Source organism: Acomys russatus, chromosome 1, assembly GCF_903995435.1.
Source record: "Acomys russatus chromosome 1, mAcoRus1.1, whole genome shotgun sequence".
NCBI lineage: Eukaryota > Metazoa > Chordata > Mammalia > Rodentia > Muridae > Acomys > Acomys russatus.
This window is the reverse complement of record NC_067137.1, coordinates 117,478,230-117,492,138: the sequence shown is the minus strand read 5'-3', so window position 1 is coordinate 117,492,138 and position 13,909 is coordinate 117,478,230. Positions and strand designations below refer to the sequence as shown.

Genomic DNA, 13,909 nt, shown 5'->3' with positions numbered 1-13,909 from the left:
CTCTTTCCCTAGAGTTTGTGAAACAGCAGGCATCTCCCTACAGACTCCCGCCTCCAACCAAGCACACTGGGCTGGCTCCAGACCACCAAGCCTGACAGCAATGGCTTCAAGTGGCACCGAGATGTGACCCCTTGTGACTTTCGAGTGACTAGAGACAGGAAGGGAAACTGACCGGGCATGGGTACCAGGGCACAATGGGCCAGAAGCATGCCCTGCCAGGTGCTTGCTTGCCACAGAAGACGCTCTGGGCCAGTTGCTCCACAAATTTATGGGCTGTGAATTTCTCATTCCAGCGGAGGAAGTAGGCAGGCAGGGCAGTCAGATTCCGCCTGGGAGGCAGGTCAGGGGTTGAAAAAGCCTTTCCCCTCGAGGTGCCCAAGTGACCAGAGGAGGCTGCGTTAAATGCAGGAAGGATTTCTCTGGTTTCTCTCTGATTCTAATTACTTTGGCTGTCTGGTTTCTCCTTGAAATTCTGATCCTGACATCTCAAGACCCTAAATTGCTGCTTCTCTTCCTGCTTTTATTCCTTCTGTCCCTAGGTTCTGATCTCCAGGGTTGCGGTCTCTGACCACACACATCACAACCTTACCAGTCTTCAGAGCACACTCCTTTCCAACCGACGACATGATAGAACCCTCTGAAGACTCATTTGAGACGATGATGGAGCTTAAGAATCCATCATCAAAACAAATGGAGTCCTCCGAGGGCTCATCCAACACCGTTGAGGAGACACCAGGCAGCAGTGAGGTGCAGGCGGAGGTGGAGGCGGGCTCAGACAGTGGCCCAGCCCAGGAGAGCAAGGAGCCACCCAGTGGCCCTCTCCAGGAAATGCAAATGCTGCCCACTGATCTGCTCCAAGACATGGAGGAGCCATCCAGTGGCCCACATGAAGAAAAAGAGGATCCACCCAATGACCTACTCCAAGACATGGAGGAGTCATGCGATGGTTCAGATCAGGAAGGGGCGGATCCACTCAGTGAGGCATCTGATGACTCAGATGAAACACAATCATTCAATGTATCTGATATCCAGTCTGAGCAAGAAGATGAGACTGACCTGGAAGACGAAAGTGATGATGAAGATGAAGATGATGATGAGGATGGCGACGATGAAGATGAAGACGATGAGGATGATGATTATGATTATGAGGAGGAAGAGGAGGAAGAGGAGGAGGAAGAGCCCAGAAACTCTCCAGAAGAAGTCATGTCCATGATGGGGTCCATCATCTCACTGTTCCTCAGAATGCAAGACCTCAAAGAACAACAGAGAGTGGCTGAGCAGCTCTTGATGCAAGCCATCAATGAAGGCCGGCTGCCTGCCATCAGGCACTTCTCTGGAGATCGCAGAGAGTACCACGAGTTCATCGTGCTCTGCCAGATGACCTTACAGAACTACCCATCCATGATCTACAACGAACGCCTGCGGGTCAAGTTTGTCATCTGTCACCTGTCTGGCCTAGCCTTAGAATGGGCCAATGCCCTGGTAGAGGAGGACAGCCCCCTGATAAACAACTACACAGCCTTCCTTGAGGCCATGTCTGAAAAGTTTGAGTATCGGCAGACACTGCGTGTGGCAGAAGATGCCATGTTCAACATCAGGCAAGGGAACCGCTCTGTCGCCGACTACATCAATGAGTTCCAGAGTCTGATACCTACCTTAGGCTGGCCAGATGATGTCCTGCAGGCCCACCTGTGCCAGGGGCTCAATGAAGACATCAGGCACTACCTGTTCCGGATCCCTCAGCCGGATTCCCTGGAGAACCTTTTTGTGCTTGTCCTGCAAATTGAAGACAAACTAGCAGAACGAAGGGCCGTGCTCAGGCTGCCCCCTGAATCCCGCCCACGAAACATGACCTGGATTGACTCACCTGCCCCGGAGAAGTGGATGGTGAGCAGCTGGCTGCCCAACGAGTACGACCCTGACATCGACCGTGATCACATCTTCCTGCTGCTCTTGGTGAGGGTGAGCCCCTACCACAGCGTTGCAGTGCAGGCCCTGGTGGACTCGGGAGCAGAAGGGAACTACATGGATGAGAAGTTTGCCCAAGAACACTACGTGGAGCTCTACGAGAAACCCTATCCACAGACAATCCAGACTGTGGACGGCTCCCTGCTCGGCAATGAACCAATCTGGCTGTACACCGAACCTCTAATGTGTGTCCAACAGAACCATTATGAGTACATCGAATTTGACATCGTACCTTCACCCAACTTCTCTGTGGTCTTAGGCATCAAGTGGCTCCGAACCCATGCACCCCAAGTTGACTGGACCAGAGGCCGTTGCACCTTCCACTCTCCCTACTGTCTGAAGAATTGCTTCCAGCCACCCCCGCCATGCATCGCACTGGAGAACTACAGCATGAGCCTACTGCCCGGATTGCCGCACCCATACTCAGACCTGGCCGACGTGTTTAACCCGAAGGAAGAAGCAGATGATGAGACTTCCGACCAGCCAAGCTCAGACGGATCCGATGATCTTTCTGAATCAGAGCCCTCTGAGCTTCAGCAGGCTGGAGACAGTGATCATCGAAGAGGCGTCCGTCACAGGCGTGGTCCCAGAAAGTCCTCGAAATCTGTGAGCGCCAGGATGCAAGAAAAAGCCAAGGAGCAAGAGCAATACTGGGTGCTATATGACATGCTGCATGACAGACAGGACTACATACAGATGATACCAGAACTGTTTGACCAGTTACATGGAGCCGCATGGTTCACAAAGCTGGAGCTGCTTGGGGGTCGTAAGAAACAGAATGTGGACTACAGCTTCACCGGCACAGAAGACACATGGAGAGCAGCCTTCGGTTTGGGTCTCCACCAGATGAGATGCTACCGGCCCTTCACACAAGACTCCTACTCCAACGAATCAGAAAACGTGATTCACTTAATCCTAAAAGACATCCTAGGTCTCTTTGTGATTTGCCATGGCCGAGAGGTCCTGGTCTACTCAATGAGTCAGGAGGAACACTTCCTACACGTCCGCCAAGTCCTGGTCCGCTTCCGATACCACAATGTCTACTGCTCGCTAGACAGAAGCCAATTCCACCGCCAAACCGCAGAGATCCTAGGCTTCGTGCTATCCCCCAAAGGGGTGAAACTCAACAAGACTCTCATGAACCTCATCACAGGGTGTGCTGTCCCCATGAGCAGGAGGTGCCTACAAAGCGTCATCGAACTTGTCTATCCCTACCGCCACTTTGTAGAGCACTTCGCCATCATCGCAGAACCCCTGGTGAGGCAGCTGCTGAGCACAGAGCCCTACTCCTGGGGAGAGGAGGAGCAGGAAGCCTTCGAGTCCCTGAAGAGGGCTTTCCGCAAAGCCCCCGTCCTCTACCACCCTAAGCCTCAGAACCCATTCTACTTGGAAACAGGCGTTATCGGCTCCTTCCTGTACGCCTCCCTGATCCAAACTGACGAGGAGACTGGCAAGAAAGCCACCTGCGCTTTCTACTCACGAAACCTCTCCCCAATCGAGGTGGAGTACCCTCAAGTGGAGATGAGGATCCTTCCAATCCGGGCTGCCTTCATGGTGTGGTGCCGCTACCTGGAGAACACCGAGGAGCCCATCATGATCCTTCTCAACACAGAGGATCTAGCCTCTCTGAATAATGACAGGCTCACCGTACTTCTCCCCGGGCATTGGGTCTTCTTTTTCTCTCACTTCCATTTTGATGTTATGGAGCTGCCTGATCAAGATGACACCCGAGCCCTGTACCTCAGGAGAAGTCAGAACCAGAGAGGCTTAAGAGGAAGCTTTATGAGACCATTACTGCTTCTTGCCATGAGGGGAGGTCATAGGGACTCACTCCCTGAGTCCTCAGACTCGGACTCAGAAGACAGTGAAGACGAAGAAGAACGAGAAGAGGACAGGCAGGCCATGGTGCAGGAGCTACTGTCTGCCATTCCAATAAACCAGATCCTTAACATCTTCCTGGCTCACTTCAGCGTAGCCCAGATCCGGGCCGTGGTCCTAAACTTCTTCCGTGCCATTCTCTATTGGAAAAGTGTCCTGGGTGTGGCAGCCCTCCTGGTGATGCTGAGGGTGAGGCAGCACCTCTCCCCACTGCCTGCCCCCTCTTTGGAGGTGGCCAGGCCTCAGCACGGGCACACACTCCGACTCATCCTGGACTCCACCCTCATCGCAAGTAGTGGCATGGCCACAGCCATTGCTCAGTTGCTCAGCCAGATGCCCCCTCTAGTGGGTGCCAACACCCTCCCAGCTCGAGAGCTGGCTGAGCTGTTCCTGGGCCCAAGGTGCTGGCATCGGAATGCACTGCATTCCCGCCCCCCACGGGGCCTGCGATTCACTCCTGGGTTCTGGCTGACCCTGTGTGAATTCTTCGGGGTCAGAGCCAACCCCGAACAGGACAGTTTCCCTGACCTCCACCAGCACCGATACCTGGAGCTGCACGTCGTTGGTGATGAAGATGTCGTCTTGCGAGAAGCCCTGCAAGACGACCTGCAACGTTACCGTCACTGTGGCCTGCATGACGGCCTGCAAGACACCTCGCAGGACGCGCAGGACAACGACGTGCAAGAATTCCTGCTTGACCGAGAAGCGGTCACCTTCCGCCCACGGAACCTGTTGGACCCAGAGGTCCTAGATTTCCTCAACAACCGCCTACTCTATATCCTTGGTGCCGACGGCCGGCTTACCCTGCTTAGCAGAGATGAGGTGGCCAGGGCCCTCACAAGATTCCTGAGCATGGCCTCCAGAATGGCCCTGCCTTCCCCAGCCAGGGAACGGGCGAGGCTAGCAGAACTGTCTGACTCAGACGATGAACTTGACTGAACACACACCAAAGTGTCTGCTATCTTCCCTTGTGCCTCAGCCAGCTTCGCTCAAATCCAGCACCCGCTCTCGCCACTCTTACTTAACCCAAGGGGAACCCACTTGTGAAGGGCCACAACTTCAACTCATCAACCAGCAACGTCATCTGTGCTAAACAACTTGCCAACTATCAGCGTCCCAGAGCCAGCCAAGACTGTGCAACCCTGTCCTAACTGTCCGGGCCCCAGGCCCACATCCGGGTGTGAGATCAAGGAGAGGAGAGAGCAGTGATGAGCAGTGATGACCCCTGTCACCCCAGGCTAGATGCAGAGCAGACACAACAGGCGCAGCCAAGCAAGCAGATGCCAGGGACCCCACCACCACCACCACCCAAATGGCGTGCGGCCACCTGTGCATCCTGGGACACTGACCTTGGGTGCTTCACTGACTTCTACCTCCACACCGGTGCTCCAACTCCCCTGGGCCCCACCCCCACCCCCTCCCTTCCTCCCGAGGTGCTGTGGTGCCATGCCTCCCACAACCCCAGCCCACCCAGCAAGCAAGCCCACCCCGAACCCCACTACCCGTCTGGTCTGGCTCCATTGACACTTCATCTGACCCTGAACTCTAATCTTACCTGAACTCTGATCGCTCCATGGGGCATCCGACGTACCAGTGAGACTTACCTGATGGACTTGCCCACCCTGAATGCCCCTGAGGCTCAGGAGACACCACAAAGGGTGGTAGGCACCAAGTGGGGCTCCCTTTCCCTCCCCGAACTGATATGTGGACAGTGCAGGGGCCAGAGACCTCACATAAAGGAGGGAGCCCCTAAGAGACACTGGTGAAGCCCCAGATGCCCAGCCACCTGTGCCAAGGAGCCAAGAGTGCTTTGACCAGACCACCGCTCTTTGCCACAGGGAAAAGACTCTTTCCATCCTCTCCCATCCCACACCTGCTTTTGCCCCCCCCCCCCATGAATAAAGAGAATAAAAGATTATCTGACTCTGTGGTTTGTTCTAAAAGGGAGGGGTGAAAATCAGGAGATAGGTTTGGGGAACAACGAGCCATAGAGGAGAAAGGATGGTGGGTGCAGAGAGGGTTGGGGTGGGCAGCTACACGGATGGGAGGGGCAGGGTCGGGAGGGCGTGACTCTCTCACATAGCAACAGGCTTCCCTCCTCCTCCTCCTCCTCCTCCTCCTCTTCCTCCTCTTCCTCCTCCTCCTCCTCCTCCTCAAGAGAGAAACCACTCCATTGCCCCTGCCTCAGCCTCATTCCAAGGAAGGGCTACACATGGAAAATGAACACAGGATTCACGGGGCAAAGGGAGGGCGCCCAAAAATCCCTGTTCTCATCTGGTCCCAGCCTTCGAGTCACATGAGAAACGAACAACAGCCAACTGTGTTCAGTGCCTACAGCTAAGGAGGGTTTATGGGTACTGTCTTGAAACCATTCCCACACTTGCCCCCAATGGAGAAGGGCTGGGTCCTCATCTTCAAGCTGGCTATCATGAAGGCATATTACTCTGGGCAGGGGAAAGGGAAGGGGCTTCTGGGAGAGTAAAGAAATAGGGGAAGTGGCCCTCACTCACAAAGTCTATACCTCCTACCCAAGAGCAGCCCCCCCCCACACACACACATAGGAAGTGTGCAAAAAGACTAAGAGTATAAAACCAAGGACCCCCTCCCAGTGTGAACCCAAGGATGGTGTGGGGGTACAATGCACTGGGCCTTCATACTCAAGGGCCACTAGCTCTGCCCTTCACATCCTGCCTGGAAACCGGGCCCGGAGTTAACCCGGAGACACCCTTCTCTGCCCTGATAATGTGTCAAAGCCCTGGCTACCCAATGTGGTATGACAACCTCCCTCGCCTGCTTTCATCTCCCTCATGCCACCTCCAGCAAGAGGGTTGTGCTTAGGTCCCAGAGAAACATTCTTGAGACCCCAACACCAACCCCTTCATGCCTTCTGCAGCCCACAGTGGGATCCACTGTGCCCTATGGGTCCTCAGGGGCAACTGGCTGCTGCCTCCTTAACAAGGAATCTACCCCTGACGGTAGCACCTGAAGATCATGGGCAGGATCCCAGGCTTCAGGTCAGGGGATCACCCTCTCCTGGTCTTAAGGAAGTTGCCAATGGCCCCAGGAAGCTCCTGAATATGGGGCAACCTCTTCTCCCCTCAGTTTCCCTGTCTATCATGCAGAGCATGGTGGGGGCTTCTGTGAGATTTCAAAGGGATCACAAAGTGCCCAGAGCAAGCAACACAGTTTTTACCCTCTATCCCATCCAGAGGCTTTCTGTGGTATCTATTCAGAAAATCATGGTCCAGAGAGGACTATAGAGAGGCACAGTCACAACAGGCCTGAGGAGACTTCCTATGGCTTTTATCCTCTCACATAACCTATAGTGTCAGAACCCAACACATGAACCCCACATATAGCTGACATCACAACAGCCCCCCCAGAGACACAATGTCTTATCTTGTCTGTTTACATATCTATAATAGCCTCCAAATGACTCAGTATGGGACAAGGTCAGAGGTTTGGCTGCAGTTATTCCAGTATCCGCTTAATAAGCTGCTCACAGAAATCCCTGGCTCAAAGTGGCAGGGGGACTACTTTCCCACTAACTTGCCTTCCTATTATCTGAGGTGGGGGGAGGCAGGGGCAAAGGAGAGGTCAGTTTCAAGACAAGATGGGTTATCTGGGTCCTTGGTTCCTCAAGTACTTCCTGCCCACCATGACACTCTGCTTGGAATTCCTAAGAAAGGTCCATGACCTTGAGGTGGGACTGGGGTCCCAATGGGGAAAAGAAACATACCAGTCCTGTGCCCTAGCATAATTTACCTGGGGACCCCACACACAAAGCTGGGCCTCAAAACCAAAATTCTGTCCCTGCTTGGTGAGACCTTCTCTGGATACAGTGGATGAACAGATGACCCTTGAGTCCCTGCTGCTGCCAGGGGACCCAACACCTTCCACTGCAAGAGTGAGTAAAGGGGGGAAAAAAATGAAGCTCACCAGTGGGCCAGCAGCCTGGCAAGAGGCTGCCAATGGTGTTGACCACAGAGGTGGGCGCATTTACCCACAACCCACACATACACAGACTATGAAGAAGCAATAAAGGCATGCTGGCCTACCAATCTGCCCAGCGGGGGCTTTGTCCCCATTTACGGGAGAAGAAGGCAGCCTAGGCTGTAAAGAGAGCCAGTGACGCGCTGAAACGGTAGGTTATCAGTGGGTTATCACGGAGCCCCTTATAAAGAGAGATTAAAAAGCGGGACACAAACCTTTTTTTTCTCCTAAGAGAAAAGCAAAGGAAGAAATTGGTGTGAAAGTTCCCACTAGGTGACGATGACATCACTTCCACCCCTGGCTGCAGACTCCACCCACTGAGGAGGTGCCCCCCCCCTCCCACTTCCCGGAGGAGGCTTCAGTCACCATCCAGAGAGTTCCCACAGCATCCGGGGACAAAGAAGAGCACAAGGCCCTCCCTTGGCCACCCCTTCTTGCCTGAGTCCTCCTCCCCTTTATAAGATGCTCCTGCAGGCTCCAAGCCAAGCATATCATCTCGAGAGTCAGTGACAGCATATACTCCCGCTACCAGCCAGCAGGACAGGATTTGTCACTCTCTCCTACAAGTGGCCATGGGTCACACTAGGGGTCCCAACACAGGACCCTGAGCCAGGAATTTTACCAGCTCCTAACCAGGCTGGCGCAGAGGCAGAAGCTCCAAGTACACCTGGGCTACCTCGGTTGGCACCATAGTAAGAAAAGGAAAGGTAAGCAAGAAACTAACACCACCCACACCTCGACTACCCCTACCCACCTTGAGCCCTGCCACTGGGCCCCAGGGGACCACTTGTTATTCTATGCCCATCAGACATGATCTGAGACCTGAACAGTGAACCTCGTCTGGACGTCCATCCACCTGTGTGAGCGCAGGGAGCAGCAGGACCATCCTTACACCAATGAAGGATACAAGGTGAGCAGCTGGGAAAAGGGAGGCGGGGATGGCGAGGAAGGGAACAAGGAAGGGGAGAGAGATGGTGGACAAGGGTGGGAAAGGGAAGGGCGGGGCCTGGGTCCTCCTTGTCCCACTCTCAAATCCTTTCACAGCTTCAAGGCTTCCCACTCAGGGCACTCCCGTGTGCCTGGGCTGGCTGCCATAGCGGGCTAATGCAGTTAGTGATGGTAGCGTCGCAGGGATGGAGATGGGTCCTATATGCATGCAATGGCCTGAGTTCCTAGGGTCCAGAAGAAGGTCTCTATGCCCGTTGCTCAGCGTGCTATTGAAGTTTCTATAGGCACCCCAGCCTGGGCAGGGTGTCACGGGGGGGGGGGGGGGGAGACGAGGTGATTCCTGATAGTTCGTAGGGGATCCAGAGTTTGAAGGTATGAGGTGAGACGTCTCCAAAAGGGCTCAAGGAGAGAGTAAGAGGCCGCCTGTAAGGGACCTCAGCCTCCTGGTCATAAAAAAATAATCCTGGGTAGAGGCAGAGGCCCCTCAAGGAGACCCTGTTCCAGGAGCGCGCTGGTTAGGATCAGCCCTGCTCTGTCTCAGCCCTGCCCCCTGTCCCGGAAAAAAAAAAAAAGACTCCATCTCTCTAGGATCCACCCCTCCTCCATCCTGTGAGCTGGGTCCCCTCAGGGAGCTTCCAAGAGAGAACAGCTCCTGGGATCCCAGTGGGAGAAGCCCTAGGGTAGGCCTAGGATCGACCTCTGACCTGTCTACCCTTGGCCACAGAGTCAGAGGGTGACCCTTGGCCCATCCCCAGGGAATGTCCCACGAAGGATTTAGCTTTCCCCCTCCAAGAAGAACCTCAGAGATGGCCCAGCCCTAGGCATTCCCCTCCAGGAACTTGGAGAGCTGTGGGAAAGGAACAAACACATGCCAGGAAACAGCAAGCCGGACGATGCGTCCCAGACAGCACAAGACGCAGAGGAGGGTCTGGAGACCACACGCGGTTGAAGGGGGTGAAGAAAGGCATCATATAGGAGCTGAATGGCTGTGCAATCAACTCCTGCATGACGCCGTTCCCACCCCCCAACTTCTGACTACGATGAGACCCTCCTCCTCCTCCTCCTCCTCCTGAAAAGAAGCAATGCAAGAAGCCCAGACGACAGGTAGGACAGACTCCTGCTACTAGTGACAGCCAGGGACAGCCAGCCCTAGGGCACCTGTGGCATTGTGGGACTCTCCTCCCTCCCCCCTTCCCCCCCCCCCCGCCCCTTATCCAAACTGATCTCTTATAAACTCTGGAGGAGATCCAGGTGATGTAAAGAAGGGAGAGGGAAGGAAGAGGGAGGGGAGAGGAGGGGGAGAGGGTGGGAGGGACATCTGCTGGCACAGGAGTGCCAGGCACGCTGCTAAGGTCGATTCTGCGCAGCCACGGCCTTCCCAGGCGCCTGTCCGGTGGGCTCCTCTGGAAACCTAGAAAGGGTGCGCGGGAACCAGTAGGAGCTTATGCAGCCCCAGGTGGAACCCCAAAGACAATGTGTGGGTTAGCAGCTGTTCACCAGTAAGGGGACAAACTGCAGGCACAGCTAACTGCGCTTTGGATTCTCTGAGGGTGAGAGAAGTGTCCTCAGATGGGCTTTAATTACACACTTCTATGAGTAACTAAAAACATAAACTGCTTTTTGCTTGCCTGTTTATGTTTGTTTTTGAAACAGGGTCTCACTGTGTAACCCAGAGTCACCTTTGAATCTCCATCTTCCTGCCTCGGGTTTCCAGGTGGAGCTATGACTGACAGGCCTGTGTCACCGTGTCCAGCTTGAGTGGCACATTTGCATCAAGGTTATATATGAATAAAGTACAAAAGAGAAATTTCTTTCCTGTCCCAGTGTTCTTGCTCGACTACCACACCCACCTTCCCCACTGCCAGCTTCACTTCACACTTGCCCACCTACGCTGCCGCCAGTCTCAACACAGGGGCAGTCAACGAACTCTTTTGAATAACGGGGTGAAGCTACCACATTCCTTGGGAAAGTATGTGAAAGTAATGGTGGGAGGCCAGACAGAAGACAGGTCCCAGAAGGGCTGAGGGCAACACAAGTGGGGAGGGACTCAGTGTAACTCGGGTGTGATCTGCGAGTGGTAAAAGGTTCCTGCAGCCTGGCAATGAGGCAAGAGAGACTGCACAGAGAAGGGGAGAAGGGATTCTACACAGCATGGGAGGCAAGAGGGGCCCAGTGACGCATGACAGAGGCAATTCCATGACACAGAAGGGAGAGGGTCTCAAAGTGACACATGTAGGGGCCAAGCTATATGGCTCATGGGAGGCGGGCGGGTTTCAGAGTAACCCTCTGTAGAGGAGGGGGTTCCATGACACATGGGAGAGAGATAAAGGACTTGAAATGCCAGATGAAGAGAGGAGAACACAGACTTCGCATGTACATGCACAAGACGGTGTCCACAACATATTGGGGAGACTGTGGAATTAAATTAAATGTAGCTACTGGGGGGAATAAGGCCCCATGATGTACAGGAAGGAAGAGTGGTTTAGTGACACACTGGGGAGAGAATCCATGATGCATGAGAGAAAGAAATATAAATCTGGTGTACATCGGAAGGGGTCACATGATACATCAGAAAGAGGAGGGGCTTAGCTTGACCTTTGTACACAGGGAGCTCAATGTGCCTTGGGAAAGAGGAGGGGACCCTTGACACAGGAAGAGAGAAGGTTCAGTATGACACTGGTAGAGGAATGTGTCCATGACACATGACAGCAATGGACTAAACAGGACACATCCGAGTTAAGTTATTCTGTGACACGGAGATGAATTGCACAGCAGCATACATAGAGAGGTGGGCTCCGCGAACTAGGGGACACGAAGGTCTCAGTGTGTTACACCGGAACTTCGTAACACGAGAGAGGTTCTGTGTAACACATCGGGGGCGTGAGAAGAGTTTGTGGTGACTAAAAGGGACTGTGAATATATGTGGCCCATGGTTTGGAGGTACTCATCTGAACCTCAACATGACACGAGTAAAGGAGGGGCCTAATGTGCACGGGGAGTAAGTGGTGGGAAGCACAGGTACAAAGGGTCCCACGTGATACAGAAGATGGACTTCTTTTGACAGAATACTAGAAAAAGAATGGGGTGGCACCTAATTCTGTAAAACGCATGATGACTGAAAGGGGTACTGTATGTGGCCTGAGTTGAGAAGAAACTCACTGTCGCATGCATGAGGACCCAGAGAGACATGGTGAGAGCCATGTTCCCTGTAAGATGTCATCAGTATGACCCATGAGTGGGGAGGGAGATGAGTATGAGGCAGAGGTGTGTCATGTGTGTCATGTCACATGGGTAGAAGACCTCTAACTACTACGCAACAGTGAAGGACACTGTCAGGGTTGGAAGGAGCTCAGGGGGAAACAGGGACAGAAGCAGGAGTCCACATGATGAAGCAGTGAGGCGAGGCTAAGCACAGAACATGAGATGACATGCTCTCCGTGACACATGAATGGGGCTAGGCCAAGCACGACACAGGATCAGGAGAGGTACTCTGCAGGATGCATGGATGAGGCTAGGCTAAGAATGACACATATCGGGAGACGCATTGTATGGGACATGTGGATGGGGCAGGGCTCACCATGATACAGGATGGAGAAAGGTACTTGAAAAGATACATGGGAGGGAAGAGGTTAAGCCTGGCATGCTGTGGAGTGGGACACTACAGGACACGTAGTAGGAGGCGCTGGGCTAAACATGACACATGTTGAGGAAAAGTGCTCTCTCTATAGGACACATGGGAAGGCTAGGCTAAGCATGACACATGTTAAGGAGAGGTGTTCTCTCTATAGGACACATGGGTGAGGTTAGGCTAACTATGAGACATATGGGCAGAGGTATTCTATAGGACACACAGATGGGGTTAAGCATGGTCCATCATGAAATTTTCTAAGACACATTGATAAGGATAGCATAACTTTAATACATGAAGGGAAGAGGAGAGATGCCAGCATGAGACATAAGAAGCAGTGTAACACACAAACACAGGAGATCACAGGAGTGTAGCGTGGCGGGAGGAGTCTGTCTGAGATGAAGTGGACAGGCACAGTGACACAAACAGGTGTGCTTCTTGTAAAAACATGGGAAAGAAACTTACTGTGATCGGGCATAGGAGGTGGGGCTGAGTGTGACACATGAGGAGAGACTCCTCGGTGTGACTCAAGACCCTTACTGTGAATCATGGGCAGTAGGAGGGACTGTGTGTGTGACATGGGTATAAAACATTCTGTTTTGACATACAAAGGAGTCTAGATGAGAAACACTTTTGAAAAAGAGATGCAAATGTCTTGTGTGAGGGTAAAGAGCTCAGAGCTCTGAGTGTCATTGGGAGAAAGGGACCTGGAATGACACGGGGGAGGAATGAGGAACTATGGGACACATGACTGAGGAAAGACATAAGATGGCACTTGATAGCGAGGTAGCATGATCCTGTGTGATACTTGGAAGAGGAAGGGTTCTGTGTGAGGCATGAGCAGGTAAGAGAGGGGTTTGGTGCAACACAGTAGAGGAGCCCAGTGTCAAAGTGTCACACACAGGTAGAAGAAAGTGAAAGTGTGATACGTGGCTAAGTACAGAGCTACATATGACACATGTGTGGGAGAAACGCTCTGTGTGACACATTAGTGAAAGGGGGGGGAGGTTCCATAACAATGGAGGAGTGAGGAGGGGACCCAGCAGAAGGCAAGGACTCCGAGTGACAATGACCAAAGGGAGGTCTGTGTGACTAAGGGGAGGGGACAAAGGTTCAGCGTGTCACAGGGGAAGGAGGGTTGTCATGGGATCTAGGAATGGCGAGACATGAGAAAAGACTCCATGTGCCAGGAGAAGTGGGGAGGGGTCTTGGTTGGAAAGCATAGGTAAAGTTTTGACGGAGGGACATGGGGCAGAGTGCAGGATGACAAATGGATCTGTGAGGAGTTCAATGTGGCGCACACAGGGTGGAGGCCCTGTCTATATGACACACAGGAAGGCACTGTTTCATGTAACCATTCGGGGATTGGGGGGGAGCTTAGCATGACACATGAATGGAGAAAGGGCTTGAGGGGACATATGACACTCGGGTGGGTGCGATACCTAGGTGTAAATGCAGACACAGGGGAGAACTGGTACAAAACACTGAAGAAGG

The 13,909-nt window shown here is 53.3% G+C and overlaps 1 protein-coding gene across 1 annotated transcript; it reads left to right on the top strand.

The window, feature by feature from the left end:
* Positions 1 to 392: 392 nt before the first annotated feature.
* Rtl1 (retrotransposon Gag like 1) lies at positions 393 to 4,891 on the top strand. Its single transcript, XM_051151480.1, has 2 exons — positions 393 to 1,069; positions 1,157 to 4,891. Exons 1-2 carry the CDS (start codon positions 625 to 627, stop codon positions 4,783 to 4,785), a joined length of 4,074 nt encoding a protein of 1,357 aa, XP_051007437.1. The 5' UTR covers positions 393 to 624; the 3' UTR covers positions 4,786 to 4,891.
* The last annotated feature ends 9,018 nt before the right edge of the window (positions 4,892 to 13,909 follow it).